The sequence below is a fragment of the Penicillium riverlandense genome (assembly GCF_028828495.1).
Source record: "Penicillium riverlandense strain IBT 135883 chromosome Unknown utg000007l_segment0_segment0, whole genome shotgun sequence".
NCBI lineage: Eukaryota > Fungi > Ascomycota > Eurotiomycetes > Eurotiales > Aspergillaceae > Penicillium > Penicillium riverlandense.
In genome coordinates, this window is record NW_026643198.1 from 775144 (window position 1) to 793545 (window position 18402).

Genomic DNA, 18402 nt, shown 5'->3' on the forward strand with positions numbered 1-18402 from the left:
AACTCGGTTGGTGCCGTCCCGTAGAATGTTGCGCGACAGGGGGTCCATGTGGCTCCCCCGCCGCGGCTTACAGGAAACCGGACTCGGAAAGTAGTCTACGGGGCAGCAAAAGCGGTCAGTTTCAAGGATATTGTCTTCGTCCAATAGCAAAAGCACATAATGTCATAAAATTTGGGTATTCGCCAAGCAAATGCCAGACACTCCATGGGGGTATGGGGTAGAAAATTGCAGCCAAAAATCACCGCAGAACCGCGACGGTGCTTGCAAAAAGTAGGGAGTTCTTGTCTCTGCTCGCGTTTTCAGCATACCTCGCAATCTTTTCATCCTCTCGTTCCCGAGGCTCGATTTCCAGACTTCGGTCGTACATGTCGTGCACATCGCCAGCGGCTTGGAGGTTACTGAGAAGGTAATCCTGGAGTTCGGGGACCGGTTGGAGCAGATACGGCACATTCTGGTACTGCTGGATGTCGCGAATTACTTCGGCGGTCTTCGCTCGCTTGTTGAAGTTGATCAGCTCCGATGGTGTCAGAGACGGAATACCGTCCTCGATAAAAGTCAAGTCGGTAAGATAGACACCTAGTATAACAGGTCAGTTTACTGATAGTGGTGCGAAGGGGGAAAGGATTGTGATCATGGCAGTTGAGAGTCATACCAAAGAAAGGAATACAAGGCGGATTGGCAGAATGCAATGTCTCGCGATAATCGTTAAAGTTCTTCGTGCTGGCCATGAGCCGGCGCATCTGTTCCAAAATGGTGGATGTGCGACCGCTGACCTGTCCCCATGTCCGGCCAAGGCGATGAATGGGTGCAGTTCCAAGCGCAGAGATGATAGATGTCAAAGTCGAGTAGTTGTTCAAAGTGCGACACCTTTCAGCCACATTCACAAAGTGCTTAATGACTACCACACGCTTCTTGACGTCTCCCTGCGTCAGAATCATCTCGGCGACCCAGTTGGTCAACTGATTCGAATGCAGAATCAAGGCCTTGACGTTCGAGGCTGGTTCTGGTTCATCCGGGCCAACCTTCTTCTGCCATGTCTTGTTTAAGCACTCAGTCGGGCGGATCTTGGAGTACAGACGTGACTCGATGATCGTCAGCTGCCTGGCAAACTCCGTTGGATCAATGTCGAGGAACTTGAGCTTCTTCATATTCTTTGGAATGATCGGCGGCGGCGCAGCAGTGCTTTGGGTTGGAACAAGGCGCTTGACCGAAATGTCTTGACCTCGAAGTCGTTGCTCAATGACAGCAAGCAGGGTAGGGGAGCCAGGGGTCTTTGTGGTTGCAATAGAATCCTTGGTGAAAGCGTGGACTCGCCGCAGGAGATCCATATTCGTCTCATCGTTGGGCTCCATCCAGAATTGGTCGAACCAACTCTTAAGGATATTGACAACCCGGAATCGGATAAGCTTCTGTTTGCGATCGGTCCACATTTGCATGTCGTCTTGGCTCAGGCCGAACGGAGGCTGAGTGTTGAAACGTTGGACGAGCATCTCGAAAAGTTCCGAGGCAGTGGTAAAGGAGCGGTAGGTAAGGAGGAAGGTATTGTTGAATGAGGCATCGAGCTTGTCATGACGTGTAAGTTGTTCAACCAGCCCAGCCAGTGTTCCACATTTTAGGACAGGAGTATCGCCCTTGTTATCGTAGAACACTTCGCCTTCGTGATCCATCTTCAGGAACCAAGGTGTCTCTTCGGGCTCCCGAACTGGCTCCTGAACCGGCTCGCGGGTGATGGATGAAGGAGGCGCCTGGCCAAAGAACCTTTGAGCCTTGTCCATGTTACGTCGCACCTTCTGGGAGTCATCATCCACGGCATAGGAAGAAGGTATGCCGATTGACTCTTCGCCAACCTTGGTCACGGAGGATTCCGTACGGCTGTGGTTGCCGCTGAACGACTCATCTACCTCATCCAGGCGACTGTCACTCCGGAGAATGGATGTGGGCTCCGTGGGAATCTGTTCAAGGAGCAACGACAGCGAGAAGCCAATTTGTGAGATGTAATTCTCCAATTGTCTAGCGATGCCTTTCACAGCAGTGAACCGGTCATCGAGAGAATCGCCACGCAATTCGGCCCACTCATCAGCGAGAGGAGCAGAAATTGCCTGGCAGCCCAAAACAAAATCTGCAACGGCGTCGTAGGCTCTTTGTTTCTGTAAGCTAAAATCGACCAGTTGGGGATTTTGGAAGCTGGTTCCCAGCGGCGCGAGGTTGATCGACTCGACAGCCGAAAGCCAAGGACGGAAGTGTTCGACGACCTTGATTGCTGCAGCAGAGATCTGGTCCGCGAGATCTTCGTGCTCGACGATCGTGATAACCTTCTGGTTGAGGGACAAATGTTCTTCCAGCCGGCGGATACTTCCGACCAGAGACTTGCGAAGAACATCGATTTGGTCCAACAGAACAGCATCAAGAGTCACCGACGGTTCCACCCGCGAATCACCGCCCTCTGGAACCAAGAACGAGGTCGGGCCAGGTGCATTCAAGGAGACGCCATTGTTCTGCCAGCTGCCACCGCAGGGGCTGCCGCTCACGAAGCCGGGGATAACACGACGAATACTCTCACCACGTTGTTGGTGAGCGACTTCCACATAACCCAGCACACCCTGCATGACCCCATCGGCCTCTTGCAAGCACTTGTTCACCGAGTCGGAGCTTGGCCAATCGGCAGCGGCGATATGGGAGGAAAGAACGAGTTTGGAGAATTTGGACATCATGTCCCGGAAGTAAGGATACAATGCCTTATTAGTGGAGATGATGGACGGGTTGCCAGAGTGATTGTCCGTCGTATCTGAACCAGCAGCCAAAAGCATGCGAAGATGGTCGGAAATGTCTTCGGCCTTCCTCACATACTCTGAACGTTCGCCATTGAGGAGGGCTTGACGGTAAGCCTCCACAGCGTATTGCATGTTATCAACAAGCATTGGCCAGGTGACCGGTGGTGCGAAGCCATCGTCCACAAAGTGTTGCGGAGCGTTGGAAGAGATAGAGGGTCTGGAGAAGCTTTCGGTGGTAGAGGTGTTGAGACTGGTTGTATCGGTGCTGTACGAAGTCTGGTGGCTCTTGACAATATGTTCCGAGCCCTTGGTATCCATGACAGTCTTGGGAGGGTACAAGGAATCCATCGAGGTGGCAGGAGACACGCCATCCATCAAGGACTGGCGCCGGCGAGAAATCGATCCGTGCGAAGCCAACATCAGCGACTCTCCTTCCGCCTCCGAGGCCGAACCGTCGTACTCGTCCTCGACACGCTCAAAACCGCCCGCCATCATCTCAGGAGGGGGCCGAGTCTGGTCGGGCACGAAAAAATTGGTCCGGTCCCAGGGGCCATTTTCGTTGGCCGCAGTCGGGTTTTCAAAGGGCAATTCCATGGTCGAGTAGCCAGTGAGGGTATTAAAGTAAAAGAGACGTCCATCCGGCGTCGCCTGCGGGATCCAAAATGCCGCCTCTTCCTGCTCCTTGGGTTGAGGGACCCCCTCGATGGGGAGGGTTGGATGCGAATCGCGCGGGTTGCCTGCGGAGTCCAGCTCGTCCTCTTCGTCATGCCCCTCGCCGTACTCATCTTCCAGTCCCGAGCCCGCACTGATCTCCGCCTCGTCATGGCCCTGCATCCGCAGGTGCTCACCGAGGTGCTCACCGAAATCGTCGGCCTCCGTGATTATCTGGCAGTAGTTGCTGGGGAACCAACCACGGGTATTGTCAATGACTCCATCCCACCACCCGGTCTCGAGCTGGTTCAGGACCTGGATGATGTCGCCACGGCGAAAACTCAAGCTGGTGTGGTCATCCGCATCATAATCGTACATGGCGCGCACGAACAGCGCCGGTGGGGGCTCGGGGCTGACCGCGAAGCCGGGGGCCGCCATCTTGAGGGGGAGGATTGAGTCGCTGAGGCGACCGGTTGGTCGGGAAGTCTCGCGAGGTGCTGTTTTCGCGGCTGCGAAAGCGGGAGGGAGTTGTGGGGTTGGTGGGTTGTTCGTTGGTGTATTCAACAACGGTCGCAAACGTGCCCGACTTGGTCGCCAACGCGGAGCCTCCAGAGTCGGCCAGGTCTGCAGCGCGGGTGTCGTACATTGGGGGTGGCTGGGGGCCACCAGATGGGATAGTGCTGAACTGAAACGCTTTCTCGCACGCTCTCTCTCTCTCTAGGAGTTAGACCGCGGGGCTCATGGCTGGGATTCCTGTTGGAGGGGGAGGGTTGCAATTTTGCCGAACCCACTGACCCGAGTGGGTGTGACTGGCCAGCCTGGGCAGTCTGAGAGTGAGAGTGAGTGGGGGATCAACCACGAGACAAAGACAGAACCAAGCAAGGAAGAAGAAGAGGGTATGAACAGAGCAGGAAGAAGAATAATGTTCAGCGGCGAAAGAAGCAGAAGAAGGATTATGGAAGGAGAAGGAGAAGGGGGGAGAACGGTCTGGTCAGGAGTGGGGAGAGCGAGTAGTGTGGGTGGTAACGTTACCGTTCCAAAAAGTAAAGAGGGGGGAAAACTGAGCGACACGGAGTGCTCACTTACTACGGACGAACTGCTCGGTTCACTGGCCTACTTACGACCTACTCTACGGCCTGATTATTACTGATCTATGATTACTTACATACCGTGTTACCGTGATCTCGCCCACAACCCCTTCTTCCGTCCCGCCAGACTCTGTGGCCCGCACGGGCGTCGTGGTGGATCGACCGCGGCTCTGGCCGATGAGCACATGGGTGTCAGTCGGGCGAGGATAATGACGGATTGAGGAGGAGGCCAACACCAGCGCTGTGTACTCGGACAATATCCAACCCAACCGCGAGGTCAGTGTGACGGAAACTCACGGAGTCCCCGTTGTCCTTCAAGAAAGGTACCGTAGTAGTGTTCGGGGCGTAACCACCACGAGCCCTAACGAATTACATCTTTTTCGAATCGGATTGCTGACCTCCTTCCTGGTTCGGTGGCTGGTGCTCCAAACAAGTGAGCAGACGCGAGGCGCGTTAGCTTACTGGTGTTGCTGACAGCACCCTTGCTCCTGATTGATTAACTATAGACTGCTGTCGGGAATTATTACACGGGGCGGCGAGAACCCTGGGTATGCTGCGGGCCAGCCGTATTGTTATTATTTACGCACAGGCAGTTGCTGATGATCATTAAATAATTGACTTCGAACGATGGCGCGGATCTATGCCTCAGGGGTGGCAGGTTGATTGGTGCACTTGAAATCTCCCGGTATTGATCCCTGGCATCACGATCGATGATTTCACGCGTGGCTGAACATAGAGAGGAAAATGACTCGAAGATCAAAATGAACTGTTGTAACATGTTTAGGTGAATGGTTTGGTGTCAATCCATCGAGGCCGCCGTGTAGTTAGCTTCTCCTCTCGGCAGTCCATAACCCAAACCCTTACAGTAACTGACAGTCAACTGAATCTCCATTGAATTTCTCGTCATCCAACGACGATCAGTTAGGTCATTCTTGTTCAGGACAGCCATCAACGGCCCGTTTTCAGGGTTAACTAGTACAGTACAGTCGTTCACGAGGACCTAGGAGGCTCCCGTCTGCACCACCCAATCCATGTCCACGCTGCAAGACCGTTGGCAATCATCGCCATTTCGGTAGAGACGACCCGGCAGTTGGGGGAGACTATGCATGCACATCCGCGTTGCCCAGGCGCGCTGGGCCATTTCTAAGTCCATTATTGGCGGCTCGGCAGGGACGGCACGATTCGTGAGGTTTGCCGGGTGGGCTCAGGACTCTTTGGGTCAATCCCGTCCCCGCTGAAGTGGACTGGGGGAGGAGGGAGGATGAACGAAGGAGTAGACATGTTGCGACACGCTGGGGAATCTACATATCCTGGTTCAACGTGGCGAATAATACTAACTCACGGGCATTTGCCGGGGATATTTAGCCTGTACTGGAGTCAATGGGTGCGTAGATCCGTTAGTGTGGGTTGGGCAGAAAGGGTCAGGGATGTAGGTCCCGGAGTTGGAAAATGAGGGGCCATGTCAAGCCCTTGGAATTGATCTATGGGGTTCTCTCTCTCTCTTTCCTTTGTTGCCTCCTCGTTTGAGACGAGACTAGGTGTTAGGGTATAGATAAAACAAATTTTGGACTATATATATCCTGTCTCTGAGAATATGAAACCCTATGTCGGAAGGAGTACCTACTTCCGACTGTTTGAGTTCGCGATATATATCTTCGAGGTTTCAGCCCAGTGGATGACAAACTCAAACCCTAGAGGAGAGGGAGTCGATTAATTGAAACCGGTACATTGATGGTCCAGCCCTATGACATCGACATCTCAGTCTTGGATTGCCGCATTGGGATACTCGAGAGAAGGCTCTAAGCTGAACACGAATACCAACATATACACTCTTTTAGGAAGCATTTGTTAGTCTGCCCAAGCAATTTAATTGTGAACAATTAACAAATAACCATATGAAATCCAGAAACCATACATACAAAACCACAGAAGTATAGCCTCAAATGCAAATCTTATTACCAATCCCAAACCTAGCTTCCAACCTCTTTCCAGAACAGAAACCCAAATCTATGCAAGTCAGACAGTCAAGCCCAAACACCGAGCAACCCTCCAAACCTAAGCCCAATCTAGTTATTCAACGACGATAATGAACCCATCATCATGCCCGCCTTGACAACATCCAGGCAGTAACTAGAACGCCATAGTAGTCCGCCCTGATCAGCCAAAATCGCCACCAAACAGCCCCCCTGTGCCTTGCAGACCCAGCGACATCATCCACAGCACCAACGCATCCCTACCCGGGCTGGACCCAATGGCGGCCACCGACCGGCCCCTGAGAGATGGGTGAACCGTTCCGTCGGGTGATGCTAACTGCTAACAGGTAAAGCCCTACTGCTGCCCCCCCTTTTCCCCTTTCACATTTAGCCAACCGCCCCTCTTTTTTCTCAATTCCCCCACTCGCATCCCGCTCTAACGACTAGGCTATGACGCTATAAACGACGGTCGTCGCAGACGTTGAACCTTACCAAGCCATGTCCGCGGTGGAAGAAAGTTCGCCGGGTTCTCCGTCTTTTCCCTGTCGGATTTTCGAGAAAATTCCGTGGGCTTTTCATAACTGGCTATTATGTATCGCCTAACATTCAATAACTTTTAGACTATGGACTCAATATGCCAATAGTCGTTCCCGTGAGAGACTCGTCGCGAGATTGATTGACTATCTACGGAATAACAGATCGGACAGTACATGGAAAGATCCATCCCCTGCATTGGATGCTTATTTCCGGTGCAGCCGGCAGTCCCCTGGCAGCTTGTCTCGGTTGTTCAAGGATGATCCTGCATCGAACGTGCCTCAGCTGCGAACCAAGATGCGGCCCGTCGACTGGATCCATGGTACGCCCCCGGAGATCCAATTTCCATGGTTCAGCTCCATCTGGCATGCCTACAAATCGCTTGGAGCCTCGCGGGCGGATGGTAATTTCTGCGGCCATCGTCCAGGCCCAGATTCCCATTTCCCGTCGGTCGGGACGGGGCGAGACATCCGCCCGCTCCTGAAGGAATCATTTTCTGTGCAACGATGATCCCACGTAATCCTCTTCCGTAGTACACAACTGCGACGGACTCCGTTTTCTCTGCCTGTGGAGCATTCGTCATCATACTTTCCAAGCGATTGGGAAGTCGGACGGGATCCGTCCTTTAGCGAGAGGCTTTTTTGGGATAGCGCGCACAATGGGTCTTGAGTGACGAAAAGGAAATCCTGACAATGATTAATCAGTGGAGACTCGCACAAGGTCGTAATTGCTCGACATCATGAAGCGGTGAAGCTGGCTCGTTGAAGCTCATCCTCACCGACATCTACACACAACTTCCAGACCGACTTGGATGTTCGGCGGGGCCGGGTCGCGCTCTCGTCCTCCAGTTGTCGGGACGATGATGAGCGAAAGCCTGGCTGTCGGTGTCCACTAGTCCAGGGGCCGGCGTCGGGGAACAGGTTCCTGAAATTCTTACCAACGGCATTGGCGTGTGGTGTGGAGTCCGTTAGGCAGACTTGATTTGTCTCCGGCCCGATTTGATTTCACTTTCGCAGATCCATTATTGGGCCGCGGCTGCAGCCTCGGTGGTGGGAGTTGCTCAAAATCCACCGATGGAATGAGACACACGGCCTTGCCCCGGCCAAAGGGATTCGCGGAATGGTGGATCGGCCATCCATCTCACCTCGCTTCCCGGAATCTGACCAGACAGAAAAGTTGTCGAGAACGTTGACAGGGCCGGTCCGCTGCAGGGACGGCAAGTGGATAATTTTCACCGCTCAGAGAAGACGCAGGCGGTGTATTCGGGCGATGAATGAGCCTTCACACGCGTTTCCCAAGTAACCGCGTCCGCGTCGTGGCCGGCCATGATGCAGTGGCTGCCCCACGGAGGGGCGAGAATTCACAGGTTCTCCTTTGTCTGTAAGGGAGACATCCGATCTGCCGCGCTCCCTAGTGTACCAGTTGTGGAGCCCCGAACCGCACTAGATCGCGTCTCTGAACAAAGCGGGTCGATGGCGCGTGAGTCGTTCGAGTAGTCGTATCCTGGCCCTCTCATTTTCGATTCATTCAATAATGAATCAAAAATGGGTTGGTACAGGAGATCTGCCGAGGAAAGCAAGGCCGCTGGTCTATTGGTGGTTGATAAGTAGTACAGAACCTCTGGTGTTTCAGCCCTCATGACTCGCGGGGCTGGCGCCACAGTTGCTGGACAAAAGTACGCGATGTGTCAATCTGGGTGGCACCGTCGCTGTTTGTGGCTTCATCCACCATTGATCATTTCTTCGATCTCGAAGTGGGATGCGCCGATCCCGAGAGGGGCTCGAGGGGTGAGGATGGTGGGGAGGAAGTACGGAGTCGAGAGATATGAATGAATAAAATGACCGGGCGGGATAGCTGCATACCTCACTGGCCGGCGCATCCGCCTGGGCAGGGCGAACAAGTTCACTGTGAAAGGGGGGGGGGTGGGGAATCATCATCCCAGCCACCTGATTATTTGGTTGCTGCCACGACCTGTCCATCGATCGAGGGGCTAGACAGGGACAGGTCTGATTTGCACCGGGCTGGTGGGTGGAAGGAAGACGGGGGTTGTACAGATAGGAAGAACAAGTGCGTGGCCGTAGTCCAACTCAGTCCCCCAGCCTCCAGTCCCGCTTTCGCCCCTCGTCACTCACGCGGTGTCGGTAAGCGACTCTCTGCTTGGGCCCACGGCCTTTCACTTCCTTTCCCCCTCCCTGAATTCCCCCCTCGCTCTGGTCCCTCCCCCCTCTTCTCTTTCTCTCTTCCTCTTCTTTTCTTTCTTCACAATCTCATCCCATCTACTTCCCCCTCCTCTCACTCCCTCCTCCCTCCCCCTCCCTCCTCTGCCCCCCCCCCATCCCACCTCGCTTCAACATCTTTCGGGTTTTCCAACATAACCCCGTACCTTCCTTTCCTTATTCTTTCAACTCGCACCATCCGTCCGCCTGTGGCTGGACACTTACCGGAACACTCGACTCGAACAAACCACCCCCCCAAAGCACACTCAAGGAATGATCAGACATCCCAGCGACCTCTTGTCGTCGACACGCCTTCAGAATCGGTGCGAGCTCACTCAGGGAACGATACCGCCGTCACTGTGACAATAATCCCCGGTCCTGCTTCCCTCCGTTCGGCACCGCTACACACATGGCTCCCTCAGCCCCTGGGACAGCCAGCAGTTCGCCGGCCAAGAAGACATCCGCCCCCGAGAAGAAGTACAAGTGCCAGTTTTGCAATCGCGCTTTCAGCCGCAGCGAACACCGCAGCCGACATGAACGTTCACGTAAGTCTTGGACATCTTGATACGCGACAACACGGCTAACCCCTCTTGACTACAGATACCAAAGAGAGACCATTCAAGTGCTTAAAATGCCGGAGTACCTTTGTTCGCCGCGATCTTCTCCTACGCCATGACCGTACTGTTCACGCCAAAGATGGCGGGATTCCCCTGGTTGCGGAGGGTCGTCGCCGCGGCGGTGGAGCCCAGAAGGCCTCAACGGCATCCGCTCCGTCGAAGCCTTCGATCACCATCGACCCGGCGACGCTGGAGCAGATCGAGGCAAGCAGCGATGGTATGGTCGATCTTGAAACTGCAGCCATGTTGATGACAGATTTCCAACATAAGGCTGCAGCAGCGGCAACCCAGGTCTCCGAGCGCGCCGATTCAGAACGTTCGCTTTCTCCCGCCCGCGGGTCCTTCGATCATTCCGTTTCGTACCTGTCGGGTAACGCGACTCTGCCCCAGATGCCTTGGGATACGCTCGTCTCGTCCGCGGACTCCAAGCACGATGGTCATTTGCCCACGTTCGTCGACCGCTATGGCCCCGTGGGTGATGTGCTCGCGCCGTCGCTCCACTCGCTGTCCAACTCGTTGCCCATGTCTGGAAACTCCACGCCGAATGCGCTGTCGCCGTATCCGTCTATGACGGGTCCCGTCAGCCCGGTCAACTACCGTCGGTCACCAGGGCCGAGCCAGGCTTTGACTTTGCCCAAGGCTCCCCAGATTGCTAACGAGATGGAGCGCAATATGGTGGTGGAACGCATCCAGAGTTTTGATACCTTGGGCGCGCTGCCGGAGACCTTCCAGTTGCCGTCCACCGTTGTGCTGAACCGGTATCTGTCCACGTACTTCAACTTGTACCACCATCATCTGCCGTTCCTTCATCAGGAGTCTTTCAAGCCCAACTCGACCTCCCCGCCGCTGTTGCTTGCTGTCCTCTCAATCGGCGCTCTGTACACGTTTGAGCGCGAGCACGCTTTTAGCCTTCACATCGGCTCCAAGGTCTTGGTCAACCAGTTCTTGCAGCACAAGGAGAACTTTGACTCGCGCAAGTGCCCCCTGTGGTCGATGCAGAGCACTCTACTGAACATGGTGTTTGAGAGCTGGAGTGGCGACGCCAAGGGACTCGAGTGGACTTGCTCCATTAAGAGTCTGCTAGCCAACATGGTCGCTGGCAATCGCTATCAGTACAAGCTGCGGACGGAGGCTCGCCAGGGCGCCTCTCCATCCCGTGAAGAGTGGATTGAAGATGAGTCCTGCCGCCGGACTTATTTCGCCGTGTACATCTTCTTCGGCATGCTGACGCTCACGTTCAACCACACCCCCGCTATGAGCTTTGATGAGTTCGACAACCTGGAGCTTCCGTCGTCGGAGTCTTTGTGGAACCTCGACGCCGCCGATGAAGAGACTTGGCGCCGCAACTTGGCTTCGTCCGGCACGCTCACTGTCCGCGAGGCGCATGACTTCCTCTTCCAGGGCGAGCAGACCCGCTATAGTGCCTTCGCCACTCGTGTCCTCATCAATGCTCTGTTCTTGCAGGTGTGGAATCACAAGCGCAGTTTCGAGGCTCTTCAGGATGTGGTGACCGAGTACAAGCTGCGCCTGGCTCTGGAGACCTGGGAGAGCTCTCTGGACGTGTGCGAGCCGGAAACGATTGTTGTTCCCCTGAGTACGCCGCAGAAGGGCCACCCGCTCATCTTCAACTCGATGGCGGTGTACCGCAACACTCGTGCGCGCCTGGAAGTTGACCTCAAGTCCATCCAGGAGGCCATGCGCTACCACTCCTCATACGAGGTGGCAGCCGCTATGACTGTGGCTCGCGAGAAAGTCAAGCGATCGCAGGAAATGAACAAGGTCGTTCAGCAATGTTTTGAGTGCATTGAGATTGCTGCCATTCAGGGCATCAACTGGGTTGCAAAGACCTCCGCCACCAACTGGAGTGTCGAGCACCCTCTCTGCGGCCTGGATCTGATGGTCATCCTGAGTCTCTGGCTCTATCGCCTGGAACATGACGACGAGCCCGCGACTGAGGCGGAACTGGCCATCTACAACAAGGTGCGGAATTTATTCGATGATGATGCCATCGACGCTTTTGGGAAACTCAGCTCCACCGTGGCCCGTGTATGGGGTAACATCCTAGACGGTGTGGTGGTTTGGGGGTAAGTTTTACTTCTTCTCCCCATTAGATTGCAACGCTAACTGTCTTTATAGAATTACCAAGTTGATGGGGGAGTCGTTCAAACTGCACTCCCAGGCCCTGGTTGGCTACGAGGACTCGCTGCGAGTCGGCAAGGACCAACCGATCCACGCGATGCCGACCAAGACGCTTGCTAGTGTCGGCACCGCCTATTAGGTCACTGACCTATTCAATCTTTGCTTTTTCCTATCACTCCTTGATTTCGGGTTTCTTACTCTCCTTTGTGGACGCTTTCTTTGGGACATTGGGTTTTTGTTTTTTCTTTTTGGAAAGGGTCGGGAATCCATGGGCAAGCGGCAAGGTGTCTTGTTGCGTAATGCCTGGTGGTGATTCCCGGCCGGTTCTTGGTTATTTGCATACTTCCCCTTCGCGGGACTCTGGTGCGGTGTTTGACTTTGCTTTTTTTCGACACCTGGCTGGTCCTGCGTGTTTTTTTCGCACTCCGTGGAGTTTTTTCTTCTTGTTCTTTCCACATTAGCCCCTAATCGTGCCCCCTCGTCCCGTCTGCTTGTGCCGTTTTGATACCTTTTGGATTTTTTGGTCTTTCTGTCCTTCTTTTCTAATGCCGGCTTGCCCGGTCTTTGTATTGATTGTGGTTTTCTTGTTATTCTCTTTCCCCGCCCTCGCACTTGATTTGATTTCTAGTCTCCTCTCCGCATTTGCCGTTTTTGTTGTGCTTCGTCTCTGTTTCCCTTGCACATGTTTTCTCCATTGTCGCTTTTCCATGTACTATAAGTATAATCTACACGCAGAATACTACGTCTTATTTTGGCGGGGGCATAACCTATCCACTTGAATTCCTTTCGTATCTACTTCCCAATAGCAACAAACAACCGATCCCCAATATCCCCCAACCCGGGCACAATCATCCCCTTCTCATTGCATCCCTCATCCACAGCCCCAACCCAAACCTCCACGCCCTCAGGCCAAACATCCGCCACCCGATGCAATCCCTGCGCCGAGCCCAGCACGCTCAATAGCAGAACGCGCTGCACGCCCCAGTCGCGCAGCAACTGGATCGCTGCTTCGGCCGTTGCCCCCGTCGCGACGATGGGGTCCAGAAGGACGGCTAGCGTCGCGGCTGCCGTGTTGGCCGTCTGGTCGAGCGAGGCCGGCGACTGCGGGGAGAGTTCACTGCGATGGAAGGGCAGGTTGTTGTAGTATTCCACGGGTTGGAGGGTTACTTTCTCGCGGAAGAGGCCTAGGTGGTAGATTGGAACTGCTGTCGGGAGGAGGTCGTTGATTGCTGGCGTGGTGTGGGTGTTAGCTGCTTCTCTAGAGGAAGTGTCGATGTGGGTCTTGATTCCACTCTGGACCCAGTATAGTTGGTTCAAAGGATTGTAAATGATAAGAGATAGGAAAAGAAAGACTGGTTATTCTTACCATCAACCATGCCCAATCCCGAGCGCAGAATTGGCACGAGCGCCAGATCAGCAGGCTCGATGCCCTGCGTTTCATACTCGGCACCTAGCGGGGTTTTGTCCTGTTGCACTATCCGTCAGCCTGAATGGTGGGAGGTCCCGTGTGTTCCTGAGTCGAAGAGTGAAATGAGTAGATACCGTCCCTGTGCGCGCTGGCTTAAGGGCGCTTGCAAAAGCCTCGACGCCTAAGATCGAGGCGATCTCGTGAATTAGGGCCCGCGTCTCGCGCGGGGAAGTAGACTGCGAGCGTAGCTGGGAGAGCTTGGCAAGGAGGCAGGGGTGGGAGGAGACGTGGATGGTTGGGGGGAGAGACATTGCTGGATGGTAGTGATGGGATCAGATCAAGGTAGAGTAGAAGGGAAATAGATATTAGTCCAGAAGAGGGTGCGGCAGAGAGTGAGAGTGAGAGTGAGGTGAGAGCAGTAGACACTGGCTTATCTCCAACTAAGCTTTATCACTTATCACCTCGTCCCAAACTCTTCTTCCTCTTCGCACTTTCCTCCACTCAGCCATGCCACAATGCCACCCGGTCCCTCCGACCATGAGGATGCCATTCCCGCCAACGAAAAGTCCGAGCCCCCATTAAGCGAAACCGTCGCTCCACAGCCCGTCGCCTCCCTCCCTGCACAGCGACAACCATGGCCCGAGTCCGACGTCGCGATCCCGGAGACCCAGCTACCCTTACCAACACCACCCCCCCGAAAACGCGCCTCCAAACATGCAACAAACCTCTATGTCGTATCACACCTCATATTATTCTCGCTCCTAGGCACCCTCGGCCGCCTGGGTCTGCAAGCGCTAACCTTCTACACGGGCGCCCCCATCGTGACGGGTGTGTTATGGGCGAATGCGGCAGGCAGTCTGCTGATGGGGTTTCTAATGGAAGACAAGAATCTGTTCCGGGAGGAATGGGGCACGACACAGCACAATGATACCGCAGAGCCGAAGGACGCGCATGAGACACACGAGCACGCGAAGAGACACGCTGCGGTTAAAAAGACCATCCCCCTGTATATTGGTCTCACCACTGGGTTCTGCGGAAGCCTTACCTCCTTCTCATCATTTATACGCGACGTCTTTTTGGCTCTCGCTAACGAGCTGCCTGATCCCTCGCTGCCGGTCGGGGCCAGCATCGCGCCACGCAATGGCGGGTATAGCTTCATGGCGCTGGTGGCGGTGATTCTGATCACGGTGGCGCTGAGTCTTTCCGCTCTGATCGCCGGTGCGCATGGTGCCTTGGCATTGACGCGGATGACGCCCACGATGCCTTTCGCCCTCACCCGGCGCATCGTCGACCCGACCGTCGTCGTGCTGGCCTGGGGCTGCTGGCTCGGGGCTGTGTTTTTGGCAATCTGGCCGCCAGACCGACACGATCCGGGAAGGGAGGTGTGGCGCGGACGCGCAGTGATGGCGCTCGTCTTCGCGCCGCTGGGCTGTCTGCTCCGGTTCTTTGTCTCCCTGAGACTGAACAGTCGCATTCCCGCGTTCCCGCTGGGTACTTTTGTGGTGAATATCTTCGGGACGATCATCGAGGGTATGTGCTTTGACCTGCAGCGTGTACCTGGTCTTGGTGCCGGTGGGCCCTCGCATTGGATCGGTTGCCAGGTGTTGCAGGGTATTATGGATGGATTCTGCGGCACCTCGACTACTGTTAGCACGTGGGTTGCTGAGTTGAATGCTCTCTCCCGTCGCCGCCATGCGTATGTGTACGGCGTCACCAGCGTGGGCGTGGCGCTCGGATTTCTGGTGGTGATTATGGGGTCGTTGCTGTGGACGCGCGGATGGGCTGATCCGGTGTGTGGATGAACATATACCCAATAATGCTATAGACAAGTAATAGATACCCCCGGGATTTTGATATCACACAACATACAAAATATTACCCAAAACCCCAGCCCTGACCAACGCCTTCCATACAAGATAATCATCTACAAAAACTCCACCTCAGTCCCCTTCCCACCATGAGCACCCCCCAACTTTCCCCTCTGAAAAACTCCCTGCTCCTCCAAACGCAACTGCGCACGACTCCCCTCACTCCCCTGCAACATAACAGGCACCTCAACGTCAACTCCATCCCCTTGGCTATGAACCGGCAACTCGACCCGATCCGGCGGGAGTGGGAGCGGCGCATAGCGATCAACCATTTTCTCATGGACATTGCTGTTGGCCTTGCCACTGATGTTGCCATTGCTATTGATATTGTTCGGCGTGAAAGTAGAAGAAGTCTTCGCGCCCATGCGCACTCCTACTCCCGGCCCAAACGGCCCGTATGGATCTTTATCAAAGACCCCTGTCGCGCCACCGGCGGCGTCGTGGAGGCGCTGCGTGCCGCGTGTGTGGAAGGCTTTGCGACGGGCGAGGTCTTCGTCTTTGGCGCGGCGTTGGGCAGCTTTTGCGGGGGAGTGTTAGTCCTTTTAGTTCTTCTTTTGTCATACGCGCCAAACAGTCTATGTGTATAGAGTGGGTAGAGAGTGGGTAAGGGAAGAAAAGGAGTGGAGTAGTTAAGAAGGGAAAATAGGAACGTGACACAGCACAAGGCAACTCACCACGCCAGAACAGAGTATACGCCACCATCGTGAACGCACAGGCGCCCATGAAGCCGAACATGATGCCCAGCTCGTGGCCTAGCGAGGGCATCGGGGTGTAGGGGGTAGAGATGGTCATTTTTGCGATGGTTTTCTGATTGTGTCAGACTGTGGAGGTGTGTGGAGGGAGGTGTGAAGGTGGAGACGTTGATCTTGTCCAGGTGTTGCGGGTTGGGGGCCGAATTGATGGGCTCTGCGCCACCTCGTGGAGGCGTGCATGTTTCGGCCCCTAGGAAAGGCTTCACTCTGAGACTAACTCATAGTAGCAGGGGCAGCCATTCTAGAAAGGCTAGATGAAACACTATCTGAGAGTTAGACCCTAAGTTGCCATATATCCCGTTCCGGACAGATCGGATGATATGTGGAGGACATCTCGGCAACAGATCTGAGCACGAGAGGGGAAACAGATCAAGGATGAGCTTGTTTGTCCTTTACTAGTTGCTAGACACATCGGGTCAATGAAACCCTGGCGTCAGAAAATACCAGTTTCCATTTCGAGAACGGCCCCTTCTGAGAACGGGAGTTCGGAATCGCTGAACGGGGCATCTGGCCCGACGTAGCATTATTTGAACGTCAAGATGAAATAGCAAGAATTGATAGATACTATTGATGCTTTGCTTCACATCGACATGCGAAACGAGCACCAGGTTCCCCCGCTTTCTACTTTCTGCTTCTGCGGAGATCAACCGTGATGGATCATTCCCGCGTCCGGTCCGGAGCAGCGAGACTTAGACTGCTCGAATGGGTAAATTGATCGGCGGACAGACGATCACAAGCACATATTTCATGAAGAATACCGAAAGTAGCAGTGCTACCGTGTTGTGAAACACACTTGGAGATCAAGGTAATTCTGCAGTATCTGGTTTGCATGGAGTATAAAGACATGCCAGTTGCCCTTCGTTCTCGACATTTCTCATCGACCGCAACAAGGAAACAACTCCTTTCTCCAAGATTCAACAAGTGGTACTTTCTATTATCGGCTTCAATTGAATGAAGATGCACTTCCGCTTAACCTCCGCCGTTGTCCTCTTGCTGGAGCTTAGTGTGGCCGTCCATGGAATCCCCAGGATGAAAAGGTCATCCAATTCATTCGCGGGCTCAAACCTCTACTTCCTCCATGGCCTTTCTTCATCTGACCAAGCCTACTACATCGACAAACTCGCCAGCGACGGAGCAAAAGTGATCCGCATCTGGGTGAACGGTCTCTCGAAAGGCTGCGTGAAAGGCAGCAACGTTGTCGACGACATCTCCGAATTCGAGACCACGATCGGCGACTACAATTACGACACACTGGCGAAGCTTGATGCCGTTCTCGCGCAGACATCAGCCAAAGGGATCAAAGCCATCATCTCCCCACATGATGGCAATGATATCCACGATAGCAGCACCGCGGGTAACGGGTGTGACATCTACTGCTCGACGTATGGGACAAGCTTCTATTCCAACTCCCAAGCCAAGACCCAGTACGACGCGCGCATTGCGGCTATTCTGAACTACCAGTCTCCAAGCAGCGGCAAAAAATGGGGACAGTGGTCCGATGCCATTCTCGCGTTCGATCTTGAGAACGAGCCATTCCAGTTCACGGATGGTGGCGCGAATGATGATCCGTCGGACTGGTTGTGTGGGCGGGCTCAGAACTTCAAGTCTGTTCTTGGGAGCTCTTCGGTCAAGGTTGCTACAGGCGGCATTGGAGGGGATCATAGCCATGGCTATAACATGCTGCCAGCGGCACTTAACTGCAGTTCCATTGATCTGATGAGCATTCATAGCTATGTTGGCGATGCATCAACTTGGTCTGGCCTTCTTTCCGGTGATGAAAAGGTTGCAGCAGCTGCGAACAAATTGATCTATGTTGAGGAATGGGGCGTGGCAACTTCCTACAACAGTGATTTTGATGATCAGGCTGCTGCCATCAACGCGGCTGGATACCCTTGGGTAAGTCTGCGCACTCAATATATAGATTTCTATGGCTAATTATATTATCAGATTTACTGGCAATTCATTCCTGGGGACGATGGTACTGAAACGTGCAACAGTGGTTGTTGCACGGGATACGATGGATTCGAGATCGGTCTCAACAGCAGCAAGGGTGATATTACTACTGCGATCGGCAGTGCAAACAGCGCGACTACTGTCCAGAACTGGAACATTTTCTCTTGAAGGATAAACGATATTCTAGTTGACTTGCCATTCACAAAACGGCGATATGGTTCGCAGACTGGACTGTAAATGGTGCAGCAAGGCAAAGGAGGAAGAATATTACCAGATCAAGCAAGCTTTACGGTTTATTTGGAAATACATGCTACCAGTAGTTGTCCAAGCTCAATCATCCCCTTCTACATAAACACATCGGGCCCGACTGCCAGTTTAAGCCAATGAGAAGCAAAGAAGCATATTTGTGGGTCCAGCCATCGGAGCCGATGG

General features: G+C 54.1%; 6 protein-coding genes across 6 annotated transcripts; 3 read left to right on the top strand and 3 right to left on the bottom strand.

The window, feature by feature from the left end:
* Positions 1-238: 238 nt before the first annotated feature.
* N7474_007888 (putative cell division control protein Cdc25) lies at positions 239-4068 on the bottom strand (the record flags this gene model as incomplete). The annotated part of the gene is made up of 3 exons (XM_057199298.1): positions 239-576; positions 653-3908; positions 3988-4068. 3 exons carry the CDS (start codon positions 4066-4068, stop codon positions 239-241), a joined length of 3675 nt encoding a protein of 1224 aa, XP_057049999.1.
* Positions 4069-9642: 5574 nt separating this feature from the next.
* N7474_007889 (C2H2-type zinc finger protein) lies at positions 9643-12128 on the top strand (the record flags this gene model as incomplete). The annotated part of the gene is made up of 3 exons (XM_057199299.1): positions 9643-9778; positions 9834-11934; positions 11987-12128. The coding sequence occupies 3 exons, from the start codon at positions 9643-9645 to the stop codon at positions 12126-12128; spliced, it is 2379 nt and encodes a 792-aa protein (XP_057050000.1).
* Positions 12129-12781: 653 nt separating this feature from the next.
* On the bottom strand, positions 12782-13708 carry N7474_007890 (uracil phosphoribosyltransferase; the record flags this gene model as incomplete). The annotated part of the gene is made up of 3 exons (XM_057199300.1): positions 12782-13218; positions 13356-13455; positions 13532-13708. The coding sequence occupies 3 exons, from the start codon at positions 13706-13708 to the stop codon at positions 12782-12784; spliced, it is 714 nt and encodes a 237-aa protein (XP_057050001.1).
* A 204-nt stretch (positions 13709-13912) lies between these two features.
* Positions 13913-15199, top strand: N7474_007891 (Fluc/FEX family fluoride channel; the record flags this gene model as incomplete). The annotated part of the gene is made up of 1 exon (XM_057199301.1): positions 13913-15199. The coding sequence occupies one exon, from the start codon at positions 13913-13915 to the stop codon at positions 15197-15199; it is 1287 nt and encodes a 428-aa protein (XP_057050002.1).
* Positions 15200-15321: 122 nt separating this feature from the next.
* Positions 15322-16057, bottom strand: N7474_007892 (uncharacterized protein; the record flags this gene model as incomplete). Its single annotated transcript, XM_057199302.1, has 2 exons — positions 15322-15782; positions 15940-16057. The coding sequence occupies 2 exons, from the start codon at positions 16055-16057 to the stop codon at positions 15322-15324; spliced, it is 579 nt and encodes a 192-aa protein (XP_057050003.1).
* Positions 16058-16968: 911 nt separating this feature from the next.
* On the top strand, positions 16969-18138 carry N7474_007893 (glycoside hydrolase family 5 protein; the record flags this gene model as incomplete). Its single annotated transcript, XM_057199303.1, has 2 exons — positions 16969-17913; positions 17965-18138. The coding sequence occupies 2 exons, from the start codon at positions 16969-16971 to the stop codon at positions 18136-18138; spliced, it is 1119 nt and encodes a 372-aa protein (XP_057050004.1).
* Positions 18139-18402: the final 264 nt, after the last annotated feature.